Source organism: Cucumis melo, chromosome 8, assembly GCF_025177605.1.
Source record: "Cucumis melo cultivar AY chromosome 8, USDA_Cmelo_AY_1.0, whole genome shotgun sequence".
Lineage (NCBI taxonomy): Eukaryota > Viridiplantae > Streptophyta > Magnoliopsida > Cucurbitales > Cucurbitaceae > Cucumis > Cucumis melo.
In genome coordinates this window covers 8,905,170-8,925,428 of record NC_066864.1, presented here as the reverse complement: position 1 = coordinate 8,925,428, position 20,259 = coordinate 8,905,170, and the positions used below count along the sequence as shown (strand labels likewise).

Below are 20,259 nucleotides of genomic sequence, written 5' to 3'. Positions count from 1 at the left end.
TTGTTTCCTCCACAAATTAAAAAGAAAAAGAAAAATTAAATAATGAAAGATAAAAGTTTATGAGCTTGTTAAAAACCTTCTTCTAAAATTTAAAAATCTAATAATACAAAATTGGGAGTTCAAGAACCTATCATAAACCCTTTTAAAGTAAGACAGACCGATTAAACACAAATATCAAATTTCAAAAACTAAACTTGTAATTGAACATAACATTGATGTATCCCCCATTAGTAACCGTTTCAATACACAATAATCTAAGATTGGAAAATGTAAAATTGAAGTTTGAAACTATTCCCTAAACAAATAAATCTACAGAAGAAGAAGAAAAGAATGATGTTTAAATTAGTTGAGTTCATCAAGTTTGACCTCACATTGTTCGCCCGAGGAAAGATCTTTAACTCCGACCATGCCTCGTTCCCATTCTGAACTTCCAACTAGTATCAACCGGCGAGCGTTTATCCGCGTCGCTCGTTTGAACACCCTACAAATAATTAAGCAAAGCAGTGTGGATAAGAAAATGTGATAATTTTGACGGAGTCAATCGAGTTTTGTGAATGATACCATTTGAGAGGTTTGTTCTCCAAGACCAAATCAACAGTTTGGCCTTTCTCCCTGAGAATGGTAGCAACTTTGGAAGCTGCACCTTGGAGATCAGGATCCAAAGCACAAACTATGTTCTCTACTTCAGCATTCAGTTCTGGCAGCAACTTCTTTTCCTTGAGCAACTACAACCAAATCCCACGCCCAACAGCAAAACCAAATTTATCAAATCGTAACTATGGAGGAGTACGGACAGAAGGTGTATACATTTGTTAGAAAACATGATTAAATAAAATCCTTTTGTCTAAATCAATTTATGCACACATCGACTAATCTCACAGGAAAACCCGTCTAACTCTACAATATTTGAGTGCTAAGAAAACTCATAAGATGTTAATTCTTTGGTAGGTCGTCACCATAGATTGAACTCATGACTGCTTAGCCTTTTTTTAGACAATATTTTCTTTTTTACCATTAGGTCAACCCCTGATGGCTTTTGTGCAGAGTTTAAACGATTTAGTTCTTTTCTCGAACGATTTAAATAACTTGAACCAACAAACAGATACAGTCGGCAGTGGGTGGAACCAACTCAGTTCCATTGCTTTCAACCTAATTAGAAGTTAATTATGAGTGTTCTTGTGGTGGGACATGGCATTTTAGTTAAAAATGGTTGTTTTTATCATTCCCCAAACAAAAGAATATAATATTATCAGCGAATTGGAACATTGGAGATGGGAGAGAGTCAGTTTATCCTTACCCACTTCAAATCCCTTCAACGCATTTGAAAACCATTCTGCTTAAAACATCCACTAAGACCAAGAAAAGAAAGGAGAGGTTCCCCTAGCTTAAGACCTCTTGGAGCAAGAATCTTATTTTTAGGACTTCCATAGGTAAGAAAAGTTAATCATCCTAGCACAACTAAGACCTCAAGAATTTTGCCCAAGAAATTTCAATCCACGTGATCATCAACCTGTTCAATGTTCTAAATTTCGAGAATGTATTGATTTCACCCCTTGTTTAAAACTCAAAGAGACAAAATTGGAAGTTTATTGTTGAATAAATTTAACCTCCCTGAGTAAAAGAGAGAATAAAATTTTCCTACTTTTCGAAAGCATGTTATATGAGTTGACCATTAACGTATGCACGCAACTAAATCTACCAAAAAACCAATTACTACTGAAAGATTTGATATCAAGAAGTTAGTATTCTACCTACCTAGAATACATAAGATAAACGGCCTACATGATTTGAACCATAAGATTCATAAGGGTCAAGTCAAGGTGGTCTGGTTATCAAATAAATAGGCAAACACAGCTGATCAAAAAGCATAACATCAATAATTGAATTAAGAAAACTGCAGCACAGGAATAATTTGCCGTAGAATTTTATGATTGTGTAAAGGTGCAAAGATCAGCTTAAAACTTACCTCTACAATAACAGCATCACCAAACCCAAAGCCACAAGCAGGAATATCATCGCCACCAAACGTAGAAAGCAAACGATCATACCGACCCCCACCACATATGGCTCGCAGCTTACCACCTCTGTCAAAACCCTGAAACAGCATCTTCATTATTAAAATGAACCAAAAAGAGCAATTTCATGGCATTTAGCTTTTCTTCAATTTAACTGATACAGGGACAAAAGAGGGACGAGAGAGAGAGAGAGAGAGAGAGAGAGAGAGAGAGAGAGAGAGAGAGAGAGAGAGAGAGAGAGAGAGAGAGAGAGAGAGAGAGAGAGAGAGAGAGAGAGAGAGAGAGAGCTTTCATCACTTTACCAATTATTTCCCCTAAACAATAAGCAATAAATAAATGTAACTGAACTTTTAACTAAATGAAGAGAGTTTAAGAAGAAATATTCACCAAAGAAACAAGGAAAAGAAATAGAAGTGAACAATGGATGGTTTGGAAACGAGGAATTTGATGAAAGATATAACTTTATTCTCTGTTTATGTGCGAATGCAACAATTCTGCTTGATGATATACTACAAAAATCATCAAAACATATACTGTTACAAATCCATTCCTTAGCCACATATCAGTTTTCAGTAGCAATTACATCAACATATTACAAAATATTTGATATAAAAATTTTCATATACTTTATAGTATTAGACTACCAATTGGGGATTGTGGCAATTTAATTGGATGATTTACCTTTATTTATTCCGTTTACATGCTGGTATAAAATTAACTCAGGAAACAGTTACTGATATAACAACCGTAGTTTTTTTTCCTTCTTTAATTTATTTTAATGAGAATATATAGCTCACTGTAGTTCAAAGTGTGGGACGTGGCATTATTTCAGTTAGACATATAACATATGTTAAACCTAAGCCATGAAGACAAGTCAAATCAACAAGACAAACAAGTTCGTGGGAAAAGTGAACATCGAATACTAACAACAAAACTAACCTCAAAAACAATACCAGTGTAATAAGCAAGGCCACGAACAATGGAAGCGTCAAATTGGATCCAATCAGAATAACCAAACTTTTCAGCAAGGGAAAATAGCTGCTTCAAATCAGACAACGCTTCACCACCACCTCCAAGTACCTCTATGCAAGAATAACAATCACACTTCCAATTTCAATCCCTTTCAACTAATTGGTCAAAGACTTAACCATTTGCAGAAAATAACCTTCTAACTTTGTCAAAGACTTTACTGAAAGAACTTGCAAGAGCTCCTCAATAGCATCCTCTGATACGCCCACAACCTTCAGTTCCTTCTTCATCTCATCCAATGGAATTTTCTCTATCTGTTAATAAGATTAACAGCCAGAGGGAAACAGAGACAGAAGAAATAATTACATCCTGACACACTGCAAAAGCAAATAAAAGTTTATGGAACTTGAAGCGACAGATAACCAACCTTATCTATGATGATGCAAACCTTGCCAAACATATTTTGAGGTATTCCATAGCATTTAAGGACATCTTGCAAAACCTACCATCAAACTAAAAACATTAGGCATTTACAGCGACTGAAACTACAAAAATCTTTGTTTGTTATTGAACATTTAATAACCACTAAATCAATAACTACATTTATTGGAATGATCACACAAGATGCATGGAGAAAATACCTTTCGACTGGAAACCTTAAATCCCACATCAGATGCTGTAATTCCAACTCTCTTGAAAAACGTAACAATTGAAGATAACAGCTCTGCTTCAGCCTATAAAAAGATTAGATCGAAAATAAACGAACGAACATAATGAGCACAACCCTGTTCAAACAAGTTTTAACATTCAATTCAAGCCAGGTATCAAAGAGTAAACTTTATTATAAACAGACCATGTCAAGATGGCTAGATGACTTCAAACAAGTTATGTATTTGTTTGGTTAAACTAAATTGCAAGCACTTGAGAAGAGTGATAGACTGACTACCAAAAATATCCACAGAAAAAATGACTAAAAATCCCACTTGACAAGTACTTGCTATCATCTCCCTGTTGGTGCCCGGAAAAACAAAAAAAAAAAATACCTTCTTGTATCATGTGTCTATAGAGAACTCATCGAACACGATATTTTTACAAGAAACTGTTTTTTATGTGAAACCATCATAAGCTATATTCACTTCACTAAAATCTGGAAGCCAAAACTGCTGCCTAAGAATGCAAAAACTCCTTTCAGCTATAAAACACACACGCGCACACACATATCTATTAAAAGGAAAAAAAAAACTAATGCCATATACTAAAATTCCCATACCGTAACCTCAGGTACACCAAGGATATCCATATTCCATTGATAATGCTCACGACGCCGACCTCTAGTCATTCTCTCATACCGCCAGCATTGACCTATGGCAAACCATTTTATTGGAAGGGACAAAGATTTTCTGGACAGAAAAAAAGATGGAGATCAAATTCTGGCATCTGTACCTGGATGCAAAGATAATTTAAACAAATAAATAGACAAATATTAAATTTACACACACGTGATTTCAATTTTTTCTTCTAAAAAAGACAAAAAAAAATGTGGTAGAATATAGCAACACGTTCGAAGATAAATGGAAACATATTGCTTCTAAAGCAAAATACCCTTTCTGGATCACCAATCTCGCCAAGGAAGGGGTAAGCTCAGGCCTCAAAGCAACTCGACGATTTCCCCGATCTTCAAAACAATAGAGCTACAAAAAGAAAGAGCAAAAACTAAAAGCAATTTGAAAAACATGTATAAAGTGTAATGTAAAAAATGTTCCTATATGAAGAGGCAAAATATGAAAGGATGGAGGTAGGAAGAAGATGTTTGCACAGAATACAAGCCCAAATAATTTGCAACATGTATAAAATGAACTCCAAAATGCTGTATAATCTAGATTTCATGTAATTGTATGCTCTAAGTCAGAGATTGATAGAGTAAGATAACATGTTAGTAATGTTTGTTAATAACTAAAAATAGTAATCCAAAAATTTTCGTTGCTAGAAAACACGTGTTAGTATATCTCATACTATTTCAGAGTATGGGGTTCCATCTCAGCAGTCCATCTATTGTATAAAGAGTATGAGTCCCCTTGGTTTTTCATTTTCCAAGGTGGAATTCTAACACATACTGCCGGCTACCCTATCAAACTTGCACCAAACGTAAATAACTTCAATAGTTTAGTTAAAAGCTGCACTGGCTTGCTTCACAAATCGTTAAACAGAAATGGGAAAGAATATTATTTCTTTCATTTAGTTGTTTTGATCTAATAATGTAAGAATCAGATGTTGGGATTTCATTTGGTTCTTTATACATTAAGTGCCCCCTTCTTTGTATAGTTTTCATAAGGAATTTTCCTTTTTCAAGCAGGAAATTACAGCCGATTACTCATACTCAATAAGTTCAAGAATAAATTACAGGCGCCGTTCTTCTCATTCCTTTTTTTTTTTTTTTTTTTGTCTGCAGCATCAAGATTTTGGCTAAATTCAATAAATTAGTTTAAGAAATTAGTACAGGGATTGATACCTGGTCTCTTATTTCTTCACCTGCTTTCCTTATAAACAGCGCCTCCGACTCGAGCACCGGATAATCAACCTCCTCAAATCCATACAATCGCGAAACCTAATCACAAAAACTAAAAACGAATGAAAAAAGACACAAAAATCACTAATCAAACTACAATGCGAAGCAATAGTATATGCAACCTCTCTGAAATTATTGAACAGCCAGTTACGGAGTCGCATATCTTCAGGTGGAAAATCCCTGGTTCCCTTGGGAGGGTTAACATCGATTCTCTGCAATTCTTCAGTGGTCGGCGCCGGAGAAAGCGCCCCCGACCTGCCGCGAGTGGTTCCGCCGTCGCTAATAGACTGAGCGGAAGAGACGGCGGTGAGAGAAGAGTAAAAGTGGCGGTTGACGAAGAATGAGGGTTTGGGAAAGGGGAATCTGAGAATGATACTGAAAGCGAGTGATGAAGATGAGAAAATGAAAGGTTTCAAACGAAGATTGAGGCGAGGTTGGAAGATAAGGAGTGATGAAGGCTTCGCAGCCATGGTGGTCGACGATGGAGCGAAGCAGCAAAGTGGCGCCTAGTTGTGTTGTACTCACAAAAATGAATTTATGGCCTTTTTTTCTTTTTTTAAGATTTACCCGTTACCGAACGTAGCAAGATTTAAAATTTATTAACCACAATACGTTCTTAGAAGTTAATAAAAATTTGAAATTTTATTATATTTTTTATAATATTCTCCACTGTTTTATCATCTACTCCTAATTTTTCTTAAAATACATCACATTCATATTTTATATTTTCTGATTTCTATTTTATAAAATAAAAATACTTAAATTTAATTAAACTTTGATATCCAACTTAAACCTAGAGAAATTCGAATCTCCTATCTTTCAATATAAAATTTTTTGTCGACTATAGTTAAGTTAAAATTGTTTTATGATTTTTTTTATTGTTGTAAAATTACGAAAGACTATAGAATCGTAAAAATGTCCAAATATTTGATAAATATTTGATATATTATTTTTTCTAGAGTTGCGGCGGATAAAATTTGGATTTTAAAGTAATAAAAAAGATAAACCATGTATTGAAAAAATAACTAAAAGTAAAAATTATTACACTTGGAGTATAAATATTTTTCTCATTTTTGTTGTTTTTGGCAATCTTCCTTTTTATTTTATTAACCCCAAAATTTGTGAATCTTTTTTATTATTTTGAGGTTTTTTTTTTTTGGGAGAAACGTTAGTTTAGTTAAAAATAAATCATCAAATTTTGAATTTATGGGTAAAACAGTATGTCCGATATTATTTAAAATTCTAGTTTTTTTTTTTAAATATTTTGAAAGGAAAATTTTCCTTTCCAAATTTTGAAAGAAATTGTAAATGATTTATCAAATATTGCACGTGAGGCATAATAAATATTTGTTTCCCTTAATAAAAAACTACTAACATTAAGATCTATTTATTTAATCTTAAAATATATGGTTTAAAAGATATCAATTAACCAATATTGTTTGTAGGTGGTGGTTTATTGTCCCACCTTTCAAATCGTTAGCCGATTTATTTGAGGCTTAGGAAAGCATAATGACAAAATTGTTACTTCCTAGGTTAGAGAATAAAGGTTAAGTTAAAGGACTAAAGCTACTATGATAGACATTGATATTTTTACCAACATGTTCGTAAACATATTTATAAATTAGAATTCTAACCTTGTTTAAATTATGATGTTCTAGACGAAATATATGTGATCAAAGTCCAATCACTAAAACTAAAAAAAATATTGTTTAACTCATAAAAAAACGAGAGAGACAACAAATAAAATTTCATATACTACGTAGTATGGGCACTATCTCATTAATGAATTATCACACTGACATCCTTTTGAAACCGAGGTGAGGTCACCACCATAAAAAAAAGCATCCATGAGGCCAAAATTACATTATGAACAAAAAGAGTACTGTATCTCCATAGTATAAGAAATTTTTCTCATATATAGCGAAAAAGGTGATATCTAAACGATCAAGGTCTGGTTCTTTGAGTTGGCCGATAGAGACCGATTTCCCGACTATTTAGTGGCTGCAACGGCCTTGCATTGAACTCTGCATACTGCAAAAAAAGAAAAAAGTTTCAATTTCTAGAGAGAAATATTTGTTGCAACAAATTCATCAAAACTTTGTAATAAAAGCAAGAAGTGAGCTTCTTACATCATGAACAGCCTCTCTTAGAAGTCTCACTTGCTCCCTTGACACTGTCCTTATCTGTTGCATTACCGTTCAAAAAATCCAGTAAGATTCAATGCTATCTGAGTTTTACTCAAGTGGAAAAGTTTTTAACAAACTCGACGGGACGAAAACTTATTTCAAGGTTTTCAATTTGAGGAATCAAACTCATTTTCATTATTTGTTAGCACAACTAGGATAATTCTACTCTAACCATCTAAGCAGACAATCATTTATTTGTTTGATATGAATATGTTTGACCAGTGCATCTTGACATAGTTAATAAGAAAATCTCTACCGAAATTTACTATCCGATCTACTTTTGGTGTCCATTGTATCAAATTGCTTGGAGTAGATAAATTCTTAGTTACCTTCTTGTTCATGGTCCATATTACACCTTCGGTACAAGGAGGAACCGTGAGGGAACCAAGGTATCTGTAGTACTTTCTTCCACCAAACTTGATATCTGCGGGATTCATCACTCCCACCTTCTTTTCATGCTTCCGGTCAACCATGCCAAGAATTTCCCTACTCAACTAAACATCAACAAAAGTTGAGTTCGTACTTTTGATAAAGAAGAGAAATGAGCTTTTTATGCAATGAATATTTGTTATTAAGATTAATAAATTTGTGTGAACCAAATGTTCAAATCTAATCCCACGATATTTGAATTGGGATTGTTTGAGTACTTCATTTAAAATTAAATCGTTTGAAGAAATAAAATAATAGTTGTCATAATCATTGAATTTATTGACAAATTTTCAAAGATGTCATTCAACATTATACTTAATGAGACAAAACATATTTGTTTGAAGAAAATAATGTTTGGCAAGCTAAAATGAACCGAAAAGAATCGTACATTAAAATCAATTTTCAAGCGACACATGGATAATTAACTAATCTAATCGTGATGATGGATCCTTCTGATTAATAATTTGTGCTAGTTCAAATGTAACAAAAATTAATTTATGGAGAATCTATAACTAAACAAAAAAAAAAACAGGAGTTGAAATCACTAAAACTTGTACGAGTTTATATTCAAACCATTTGAATTGGATTGGATTAATAAACCACAGAAAACATGAGTTGAAATCACTAAAACCGTTTATAATCAAAGCATTTGAATTGGATTGGATTAAGAATATGGTATTATATGTTTAGAGGTGGTTTACCTGTGTGATAAAAGGGTCTGGTTGGCCAATTGTATAGAGTTGACCAACAACAGCAATCTTGTTCTTCACGGTGGGATCAGAACTTTGATGAACCATGTGGAGTTCCAAATCATACCTGATGGATTGACGATGTTAATCATCAACAATTTAGATCATTTGATAGTTTTGTTTTGTAATATCCTTTTTACTAATTTCAGGGTCTAAAAAAGATGGTTTTGTTTTGTAATATCATTTTTATTCAAAAGAAATACCTTCTTCCATTGATGGAATGCTCTGAAGGTGAGTGCCAATGGGATTGTTGAAGATCATAAACAACGCCGTTTATCTCAATTGATCCTGGCTTACCATACCAATATACCTGCATCCACATTCCACAGCCACATTAAACAAAACAGAGGCTTAGACAAATTAGGCGATATAAAACATAGATGAACAAAGAAGGGATCTGTCAAATTTCTTACAGAAATATCATGGCCCCTATTTTTGACGGTTGCATTGCAAGGATAATAGTTTCTCTTTAGCTCTCCCAACTGAGGAACAATCTTCACTCTCTCGCTTGATAAATCTATGGGAGATTGCAAATCCCCATTGTTACAAGCTTCCCACTCTTTCTTTATCTCCCCCCAATGTCCTGGCCCTTTCTGACTCCATTCTACATAATCGAAGTCTCTCTCGTCCTCTGCAACCCAACGATTTTGAAATACAGATGTCAACATTTAAGCCCAACTCTAGCTTCCATCTCAAGATTTTACAACTAATTTTACAAATCTTAAAAATTCAGATGAAAACAATACGTGGATGAAAAGATTAATCAAAAGAATCCGAAATGACAAAATAGAAACCTAAACATAAACATAAGGTCTAAACACAAGGAGCAGAATTCAAAACAATGTTGCTGCCATGAAGAGTTTACTAAAACGATGTAAATAATCAAACCAAACAAACTATATCTTTCATCTCAGAAAACCTAACGCCGATTCTTACACAGTTAAATGAAAAACATACACCAAAAGATTCAGAAGACAACCGTCGTTGTCGATTCAAAAAACAGATAGAATCAGAAATTACAAAATCCAGCAATGTAGACAGATATAGGGGTAGGGGTGAAGAGCTTACCAACTTCTTGAGCTGAGATTGAAGATGAGTGAAGGAAAAACAGTAAAATGAAGAAGAAAAGGATGGGTTTAGTACAAAATTTCATGGTTTTAACTGAAGCGAGAGGAGATGATTAGGAAGGTGAAGGAGTGTGGAATCAGAGTTGAAATTTGGTTTGTAGTATCAGATAATGAGAAATAAATAAAGATGGAGAGAGAGAAGGGTGGGGAAATTTCTGGGGCGGTTCTGATGAGATGGAGAATGAAAGCTTAAAGTTGGTAATATAAAAAGAGAGAGAGAGAGAAAAAAAAATGAAGAAAGCGGGAAGCGCTGATTCTGTTGGGACTTTGGTAGTCATTTTCAGGTGCTTTTTTGACTCCTTTTGTTTTCTTTTCTTTTTTTTTTATCTTTTTTTTTCCCTATTAAATAAAATTGGTTTTTAACTCTTATCCATTAAAACAAAAAAAAAAAAATCACTTCTTTTAGAAGAACACAAACTTTATTTCAACTTTGAAATTGATCCTTTCAATCAAACTTTTAAATTGTTACGAACATAGAACTTAAATTATTTGGAGATTATTTTTGTGTTGAGAGAGTAAGTAGTTGAATTGATTAGGATTTTTCTTTATTTTAATTATTAAATATTTACATGTTTTTTATTTTAAAAATTAAATAAAACTAATATTTATATTTATATTAATTGTTTCATTTTTCTTTACAAAAATTTTTTACATTGTTTTTTAATTATCTTGTGAGAAAAATTATGACAGGAACTAATCTCTTATCTTTAAAAATAAAATAATAACAATACTAAATAATAATAAGAAGAAGAAAAAGAAAAATATTAAAATACGAACTACGAAGAAAAGATAGATTACCTAAACTTTCACGTTTGCCGGTAATTTTCTTTTTATAAAAAAAATTTATAAAAAAAATTGATGTTGGTCAAAATTTCCCTCGTGCAATAAAAAATAAAAATTTAGAAATATTTTTTTAAAATATAGTAAAATAACTCCTATATTTTGTATTTATTTATTTATTATTATTATTATATGTAATTTTTTATATCCATAACTGCATATTATTAAATACTAAAGTAAAAATCGATAAATTAATGGAAATAACATTTTTAAATATAATAAAATAAATTAAAATGTTTACGACATATAGCAAGATTTTAGATTATATTAATAATAGACACTTCTATTACTGTCTATCAACTATTGATATATGATTAATGGAAGTCTATAGATGTCTAATCATTTATATAATTTAAAATTTTACTATATTTTGTAAATATTTTGTCAGATTCGTCAATTTTTACAATTGTCTTTAATGAGATATTAACATAAATTGAAATTACTTTTAAGGAATAACAATGAACAAAACATTGAATTTAAAATGAAAGATCAAAATTATTAAACGATCAAAATAATAACATACCATAAGATTGATGGATTTGGCATCAAAATTAATGATGGCTCCAAATCAAGATTAAAATATTCATCTAATTAAAAAATTGATGCACGAATCATATATTTAAAGTATCGTTTGTATTAACAATTCGTATGGTTGAAAATTCAATCACTCTGATCCAAAATTTTGATTTTGGAGTAGATGAAAAATTCGTAATCACAATTATATAAAGAAAACTTTAACAAGTTAAAATATTTATTATAATTATATTATATATACTTCTATTTCTATCTCATATTAATGTCGAGTATAGGAAAATGTAAATTACGAAAATAGATTATTTCCATAAGTGTGAAATTATGATTAATTTGCATTGATTACACATTATTTTAAAAGATTGGCGTGAGAAATTAAAAAACCAAAATTTATTTATTGTTATGAATGTATTATATTACAACGTGCTCTCGAGTTTCTAGAAGCTTAATACAATGTGGAATTGATACAAACAAATAGCATAAAATAAATAGAAAGGAGTTTTTATATGGAAGTTAGGTGATCCAACGCGTCAACATTTGCAAGCTAAGACAAGACGGTGGCGTTTTGATCCCTTGAAAAAACAAATTATTAACTATCTGGCTTCTTGCAATAATTTGGGAATAAATTAAATTTTCCCATTTATATATTCAATCCAACAATATTGGACTTCTCTTTTTCCATAAAATAATAATATTGGAACTTAGCTTCTAGAATATATTAGATCCTCTTTCTTTCTTCTTTCCTATTTTGGAATTAGTTGTGAGAAAAAAAGGCCAGAAAGTATGCAATATAATATTAAAGTAGCAATCAATCTCAAAAGTAAGCTGTAAGGTGATCAAGGTTGTGCAAAAGACAGCTAACATATAGTAATTTAATAATGTTTCTATGGCATTTTTAGATTTCTAAGTCAAAATAATGTTTATTACGTTTTTTTTTTTTTTTGTGAAATTTTAAATTTATTTAGATTCTAAAATTAAAAAATATATTTTAGTAAAGTTTGATACGCGATCGATTGTTTTTCTTTTTCTTTTTTATTCATATGTGTTGTTTGGAGTTAAAAAGAGATAGTTTCAATTGAATGATCTTTAAAGTTTATAGTTTATTGTTGGGATCTTTTAATGAAAGTATATACAAGAATAAGCTTATTTAATACGAATTTTGATACTTTGTGTAAAACATAATATTGGATTAACTCCAATAATTTAAAACTAGTTTCTTAGTTATATCAAACATGATTAAAGTGATTTTGATGAGTTTAAAATCACTTTTAAGCGTTGAAAAATTATTTGAATCATCACTAGAGGAGAGAAATCTCGAGTTTAGTCTTTTATTAGTTTGCAAGGGCATGAGAGTGAACTCCTTAATATCCATGAGATACGATGGTTGATCAGGAGAAACACGAAAGATAGAGGATGAGAACAAATATAACCCGATATATAAGAAACAAATCGAATAATTTCATATTTTTAAAAAATGTCATCTCAATCACAAACCACATATTATTGATCAACTACATGTCAATTTAAGGGTCAATTTTGATCGAAAAGTGTTGATTTTAAAATAGTTAAACTCGCATTGTGATACATTTTAATTGTTAAAACTTTATTTTATATTTTCCTAATACAAATTGTTGAATAAGAAATTTTGGAACAAATCACAAATTGCAACATCATTTACTAAAATAATTGGATTTGAGATTAACTAAAATTTGGCATGTGTCCCAAATTAAATTTAAAGACAAATTGGACAATTCTAACGATGTCACGTTTACAATTGGATGAAATTAATTATTTTGGTTCAATTAAATATTATTTACTTGCGCTAAAATTCAATTGAGCCAAAAAAAAAAGCTTAATTTAACCCAAATTAAATATGATGCAAATCTGATTGAGTCCATGGGACCAGACCATCCCAAGTCCATAAAGGTCCACCAAGGAACTCTATAAATACAAATACAAGAATTCTCTTCATTTGCAAAGGTCGTAAGTTTTTGACTCCAGAAGGTCTAGAAATAATTATACCAAGAGATAGAAGCCTGAACTCCGACCACCCTCGAAGATTGAAGCTTTATTTCAAGACTCCAACTCCAAGAACATCACTTGCTTCGCTTCTTGGAATCAAGCGTAAGCATTCAACCGAGAGAGAATCAGATGATCAAATTATAGAAATCAAACCACATCGCATCAAATCAACGTAAATACAATATCAATACAAGTTCAACTCCACCAATCAAATTTCGTTGGAAATCTCGTGTGAACACAAATTAATATACATTTAATTAATTTTAGGTAAAATGAAAATAATTAATTTTATATATTAATTTCACCCTCTTAAACATGATTTTTCATCAAATAATATATTATTATTATATATATACACACACAAGTTTCAAAACACCAAAATTAAATTAAATTTTTATTTATTGCAAAATTAAAATTATAAGTGTTAAATTACTATAAATTATTAGGAAATTAAAAGTATAATGAATTGATTTGTATTTACCAAAATTGAAAAAGTAAATTTATATTTTAAATATTATTTATCTGTACTGTTAAAGTCAAAGGGCCTTTGGATGTAGTTAAAACTTCAGAAGTAGGAACCCCTCCTAGTCGTTGAGAGAATTTTCTATAAGCTTAACCCCTCCAAACGAAGGAAAGTTATTTATTAAGTTTTTCGATGGGGCTTTGTAGGCTTGGACTTAATTGGTTCACATGGCCCTTTGACCCCAACTAACTGGACTTGGACCTTTACTTTGTGTTTGGGCCAAATGTAGCCTATTTATGGGCCTAATAAACTTCAGCCCATATCTTGTTATTTTAATCGAAAAATTAATTTTAACTTTCGACTTTTTAACTTATCCCAAATTTAATTATCCGTAATAATAACAATGTGTATATCTAAAAATATAAATGCTGATTCCACCTAATAAATGTCAATTACATCGTTGATAATTGATTTTTAAGTTTTAAATAGTAACAATCAACCATTACATCATTTCTATAAATTTCGATCGTTTGCCCATTTACCTTTTATTTTCAATCCTAATGATATGAAATATTGTTATTTTTATTATTATCTTATGGTATAGTAAGTAAATAAACTTGTAGAGACTAAAATGTGATTTTGTCCTACAAATAATTATGGTAAAGTATTGATTTTTGTAGTCACAATTCAAATAGTCCCTCCCAATTCCAATAATAATTTCTGCTCTCCTTAAATTAATTATGTTTATTATCAATTCATTAATACACTTAGCCAAAAGAATGGATCTTTTAAAGAATTCCAATGTTTGTATTAAGCAAAGATATTTTGTTGACAATCTCAATTCAAACATTTTTCTTTAAAACAATTATACAAACACTTCATGTCTCACTATCAAATGAAATTAAAATAGTATAAATAGTTTAGGGTTGAACAATAACTTAACTCAACCATGTTAATTAGAAAAAAAAATAAACAATTGCTACAAATAAATGTTAGTTGAGTAACAAGAAATGGTTTTCGATTCAAATTTGGCTCAAAGTCAGGGAAAGAAATACAAACCCCGCAAACTAACTCAGTAACAAGAATGTTAGTTGAGACTTAATATCACTGTTTTAGTAACATTTTTTTCTGTGTCACTAAAAATTGATTTTATTGTAGTGTGAAATATGTGTTGAGATGCGTGAGGAATGGGTATTTGAATAAAAACCATTTATTTCAACCCTTCCAGTCTAAACACACACAACAAATAAAGTAGTGATCAACATACAATTTGGAAATTACCTTTGATAGGAGAGCAATAGTGCAAATGTCTAAAGATATATTTTGTTGTTTGATTACAAGATATTCGTGAGAGGGGTTGCTAAGGTTACTAGTTTTGGTTACACCAATTTCAAACCTAACTTTAAAAAAATTAATTAGATGAATAAAGCAAAGGGTATTGTAGCAGTGATTTGTGTAAAGCCAAGAATTAAGGCTGTCTTGTTTTAGCATATTCCCAATTCCCCACCCTTTCTGTCTCTCTTATCAAGGAAGACACAACGCTATCATCATCATCATCATCATCATCATCTCATTTTTTTTAAATAACAATAATCACTCTCTTTACTCTTTATCTACTGATTAAACATTGCCTTTAAACCAGCTTTCCTCTTCCCATATTGGTATTTAATAATAATAATTTAACATGATATATTGATAAAGTTATTATAAGTGCTCAAACGGTTGAGAATATTTACGATCGTTGTAAAATTCATAAATATACTAACATTTCTATATACTAATAGTTTATCCGTGTCTATTTGAATGATTGTATTTTGATACATTTTTATATATTTAAAAACTTTTCAAATAATAATAATAATAAATATATCAAGTTTACATAATATATTAATTAATTAAAATTAACAACAATGATTAGTCTACATTAATTTATTATTTAATTATTAGTATTAAGTTTTGTTTTTGGTTTTTGGGGGTTAAGTAATATTAAAAAATTAATGTTAAATGAAATTTAAAAAGTGGAATTTTCTAAAACGAAGTAAGAATAATATTAAATGATTATTGGAAAACCCCAAAATCTCAATAATTCAAAAAAAGTGAACAATTAAAGAAGGACATTATGGAGGAGAAAATGTCAATTACAACATAATTTAATTTATTTTTAGTATGTATGTTTTGACAGAAGAGAGTGGAGAGAGTGCCATTAATAATAAAAAAAAAGGGGTTGAAAATTAAAATGGGACCATGAAAATTGAAAATGTTAGCTATTGGCAAATAAATAAAAAGATAATAATAATTAAATATGGATAGGAATAAAGAGTTGAGGGATGTCGGTGTCGGGATTAGAGAGAAGTGGAGTAGGCTATCTTAACCCACTTCTTGTTTGGCCATATTATTATCAACACTAAGATTAGAATTTTTTTTAACCCAGTATTATGATAATACTTGTTCTCACTCTTCTTTCTCCTCTCCCTACAGCCTCTCTCTCACCAAACTCCAAATATTTACAAAGTAAAAGTAGAAGATTAAGCCAGAACAAAAATCTCCGTAGCAACTACCACAAAAAAAAAAAAATAATAACGTTGTTAAAAACTGAGATAATAGTCTGCACCCAAACACAGATTATTATAATCTCCAGATTATTATAATCTTCGTACTGTTATAAAGTTACCCCAAACGCCTCTAAGTATATTGCAATTTGAGTCCAAAAGAGTTAGTTGTAAATCATTTTTTACAAAAGTTATATTTATAATATAAATTTGCACGTAATTCAAAATAATTTGAACACTATCGATTAAATGTATGGTTGACTTTAGCAATTTACATGTACAATACAAAAAAAAAAAGTAACTTTCTTTTTAAAACTAGTCCAGTTGAAATAGGAAGATAGTTAGAGAATTAAATCCAAGACGTTAAAGTAGGAGTCATTTTGCATGATTCACATGCTAGTAAAGTGCCAACCTTCTAACTTATTATTGTAAATGTCACAATTACAAAAGTTTTTCTTTCTTCTTTTTTGTTTTTCGAGTATAACGCAATTGCAATGTGGAAATTAAACGTCTAACTTTTAGGAGGAAAAAAAGTATATGTCAATAAAAGCTTATAAAAATTAATACTATCCCAATCTACCTATAACAAGAATTTAATCGACAAAAATTAATAAATATACCTAAGAGTTGGATTAATTGATCTCCCATTCTTTTCAAAACTTTGTTGGTAAAAAAAGACACATCGTTGTGAAGTCTTTGACAATGAAATATTTTGCAGATGAAATAGTGGAGGGAAGGAATCTCATCTTTGGTTTCTTTACAAACACTTTAACATTGAAAAAAAGTAAAAGGGAGAGAAGAAAAAGGAAAGAAAAAAAAGTGTAGTTTTTTTTTTTTATATTAGATTTTGTATAAACCACTTTGGATACTGCATTTTTTGTTCATAACTGAAAGTGAACAAAATAAAAGAACAATCTTTTTTTAAAGTCAGATGTAAAAATTTGTAGTGGCACTTAAGCAGTGTAAAGTGTTGGAAAGAAGTAAAAGTCAAATTGATATATTTGAGCCTTCCTTCATTTATATATATATATATATATATATATATATATATATATATATATATTTGAAATAAATTCTATAAATGTCATTAAAAATAAACATAATTCAAGCATAATTTGTTGTGTACATGTGAAATCATATTTTTGTATAGAAATGATGTGAATGTAGAGTTTTTGTTAAATAAAATTTGAAAAATAGAAGAAAGATATATACCTATTGAAAAAGGTCGTGTGCTCGAACATTTGTGTGAACTTGTTAAAAATTAGAAAAACCCCACTATCTCAACCGTTCGACCTTTTTTTTATGCAAAATTATTGGAAACGAATTTAAACCTAATTGAAGCCATTACTAAGATATTGAGAAATAGTTTAGTATCATTTTTGTTAGGAACTTAGTTTTAGGGTTTAGGGCAACTTTGACTTGGAACCCTATTTTTCTTTATCCCAATATTCTTCTCTATCTAATTCTCACACTTAAATTTGAGCATTTAGGTCTGTCTAATAGTAATTAGGCTTTTCACTCTTTATTTTTTTAAAATTGTGCTTCTTTTCTTACTATTTTTCTTCTACATGTTTTCCATGTAAACAACTAAAAATAGAAAACAAATTGACTTTATTATAGAAAAATAAAACCAAGGGAGATAACAATTTCTTTTTTAAAAAATTAAGTTAATTTTCTATCTACTATTTTGTATGTTTTGTTGTCTACATCATCGTAGTGTTTTCAAAAAAAAAAAAAATCGAAAATTTATTATTGGACAAAATGCACTTTTGGACCATGAGGTTTGAAGTTGATGTTTATTTAATCTATAAAGTTTCAAAACAAATATTTTAGTTTTCGAGATTTGAGAAATAGTTTTAAATGGTCCTTGAAGCTACTGAATTAGACCGTTAGTTGACTCACGATTAAGTTGTTAAATGAGTTGAACCACCAGTAATCTAATGGTCTAATTAAGTAGTTTTACATTTAAAACTATTTATCAAATTTCGAGGACTAAAGTTTTTGTTTTGAAACTTCAATGACTAAATAGATATTAACCTCAAACCTCAGTTACCACAAATATAATGCCATTTCTATTTCCCACTGAAATTTAGTTATGAGTTCATAGTATATATAAAGACCATGATATATATATATATATACACACACAATTTTCATAAGCCTAACACATGTCTTTCAAGAATAAAATATCTTTAAGTTAAATACCGAACTTAACTAAAGTAGTTGCGTTGAGATCCCAGTAAATGTTTCCAAAGACATATTAGTTAATAAATAAAATATAAATTAAAAAAGCTCAATATTTTAATTTATAATTTTGTTTCCTAAAAAGAAAATGAAATATTTTAAAGAGAATTTTTTAAAAAAAAATAGAAAAACATCGAAATTATTTAGAACAAAATTTAGTACATCAAAAATTTTGCTTTATACTACATGTATTTTCATTTTTTGTGTTATTCATGACAATTTTCCATTTATTTTAGTGATTTTCACCTATAATAAAAATGAATCAAAACATAACAAAATAAAAGTTGTCATATAAAATAAAATTTTATATTCCAATTTCATAATTTTGTTTACCTTGTCGACTAAAATAAGTTATTTTTAAATACAATAAAATGAATCAAAGTATAGACTATCTACAATCGACACTAATAGATCAAGATAGACTATTATACATGTCCAACTTTAACATTCCATTAAAAAGTTAATAGAATTCTAATGATAAGAATCGAAACAAGTCTTATTTAAAAAATGCAAAAACAAAAACAAATGTTATTAAAAGTTGGATAAGATAGACCAAAATAAATTTAGAAAAATTGTTAATAACAGAATATATATATAAATGTAATTTTCAAAAATTTTCTATTTAGAAAAGAAAAGCAATAATCCAATTATATTTTACTGATTGTTGTTGATTAAAAAGAAAAAAGAAAAAGAAAAAGAAATAGAAAAACTCACATTTGTGGGGCCCGATGTCGTTAAAAGAAGAGAAGGAGCGTTCCATTTAGACTGCTCGTGCCTTGTAATACGCCGGAAACCTTGTTTTTACTTTTTTGCTCCCCATTAACTTACCAATATATCATCATAACAATTATTATTATTTTTTATTTATTACCCTATTTTGTCTATAAAGAAACACTAATCTAATTATCTTTTATCTTTTATCTTTTATCTTTTTTATTTTATTGGATAATTTTCTTACAAAAATTACAGATAAATAATAAAGTACTCCAATTGGATACTGCTGTTCTATGACATGGATTCTTCTAAATGTTTTTACTCATTTTTTTAACACACTAAATTTTGATTTTTTTTTTTTTTTTTTTTTTTTTTAACTTTAGCATGTGCCACAACTATAACCAAATTTATCAACTATACAATTTATTGATAATTTTTTTCTTCTAAATGATAGCAATATTTTGCTATGTAAACAATTTTATACACTTAATTAGTTACTTAGCTTGAAGTGTTAATTATTGTAATTATCTAATATAGTCACTAGTTTCTTAAATAAAAAAAAAAATCACCGCATATAACATGTCAAACCTATATTAAAATAAACATCAAAGTTTACAACAACAATAGCTGTACCCAAAAAAAAAAAAAAACTTTTATGAAGAAGATTCTTTCCATTTTGATTTACCGTTTCACCAAGTGATCAGAGGATTAATATATATATATATATATAGGTGATGTATATATAAATAATACCCACAAATAAACAAATAAAGGGGAAAAGGAAGGCCTTAAAAATAATTTAATTAAAGGATGAAAAGATTTTGGGTGGCCACGTTGATAATGATTACGTCTAAC

General features: G+C 29.6%; 2 protein-coding genes across 2 annotated transcripts; both read right to left on the bottom strand.

Moving 5' to 3' along the window:
* Nucleotides 1-179: 179 nt before the first annotated feature.
* Nucleotides 180-6,083, bottom strand: LOC103500830 (histidine--tRNA ligase, chloroplastic/mitochondrial). Its single transcript, XM_008464268.3, has 11 exons — nt 5,673-6,083; nt 5,494-5,589; nt 4,587-4,675; nt 4,255-4,384; nt 3,626-3,718; nt 3,412-3,486; nt 3,181-3,298; nt 2,955-3,097; nt 1,967-2,095; nt 562-725; nt 180-481 (listed from the first exon to the last, which is right to left on the bottom strand). The coding sequence occupies exons 1-11, from the start codon at nt 6,018-6,020 to the stop codon at nt 343-345; spliced, it is 1,524 nt and encodes a 507-aa protein (XP_008462490.1). The 5' UTR covers nt 6,021-6,083; the 3' UTR covers nt 180-342.
* A 1,199-nt stretch (nt 6,084-7,282) lies between these two features.
* LOC103500831 (alpha carbonic anhydrase 7-like) lies at nt 7,283-10,232 on the bottom strand. The gene is made up of 7 exons (XM_008464269.3): nt 9,983-10,232; nt 9,328-9,545; nt 9,118-9,224; nt 8,867-8,981; nt 8,066-8,230; nt 7,680-7,733; nt 7,283-7,581 (listed from the first exon to the last, which is right to left on the bottom strand). The coding sequence occupies exons 1-7, from the start codon at nt 10,065-10,067 to the stop codon at nt 7,495-7,497; spliced, it is 831 nt and encodes a 276-aa protein (XP_008462491.1). The 5' UTR covers nt 10,068-10,232; the 3' UTR covers nt 7,283-7,494.
* Between the last annotated feature and the right edge of the window lie 10,027 nt (nt 10,233-20,259).

Excerpts from the sequence above, each read along its gene's own strand:
- LOC103500830 (XM_008464268.3), bottom strand. The coding sequence starts at position 6,020 with ATGGCTGCGAAGCCTTCATCACTCCTTATCTTCCAACCTCGCCTCAAT. Across the intron at positions 4,676-5,493 it reads GTGAAGAAATAAGAGACCAG|CTCTATTGTTTTGAAGATCG; the intron begins GTATCAATCCCT and ends TTCTTTTTGTAG. Across the intron at positions 3,487-3,625 it reads TTAAGGTTTCCAGTCGAAAG|GTTTTGCAAGATGTCCTTAA; the intron begins GTATTTTCTCCA and ends GTTTGATGGTAG.
- LOC103500831 (XM_008464269.3), bottom strand. The coding sequence starts at position 10,067 with ATGAAATTTTGTACTAAACCCATCCTTTTCTTCTTCATTTTACTGTTT. Across the intron at positions 8,231-8,866 it reads CAGACCCTTTTATCACACAG|TTGAGTAGGGAAATTCTTGG; the intron begins GTAAACCACCTC and ends GTTGATGTTTAG. Across the intron at positions 7,582-7,679 it reads TAAGAGAGGCTGTTCATGAT|TATGCAGAGTTCAATGCAAG; the intron begins GTAAGAAGCTCA and ends CTTTTTTTGCAG.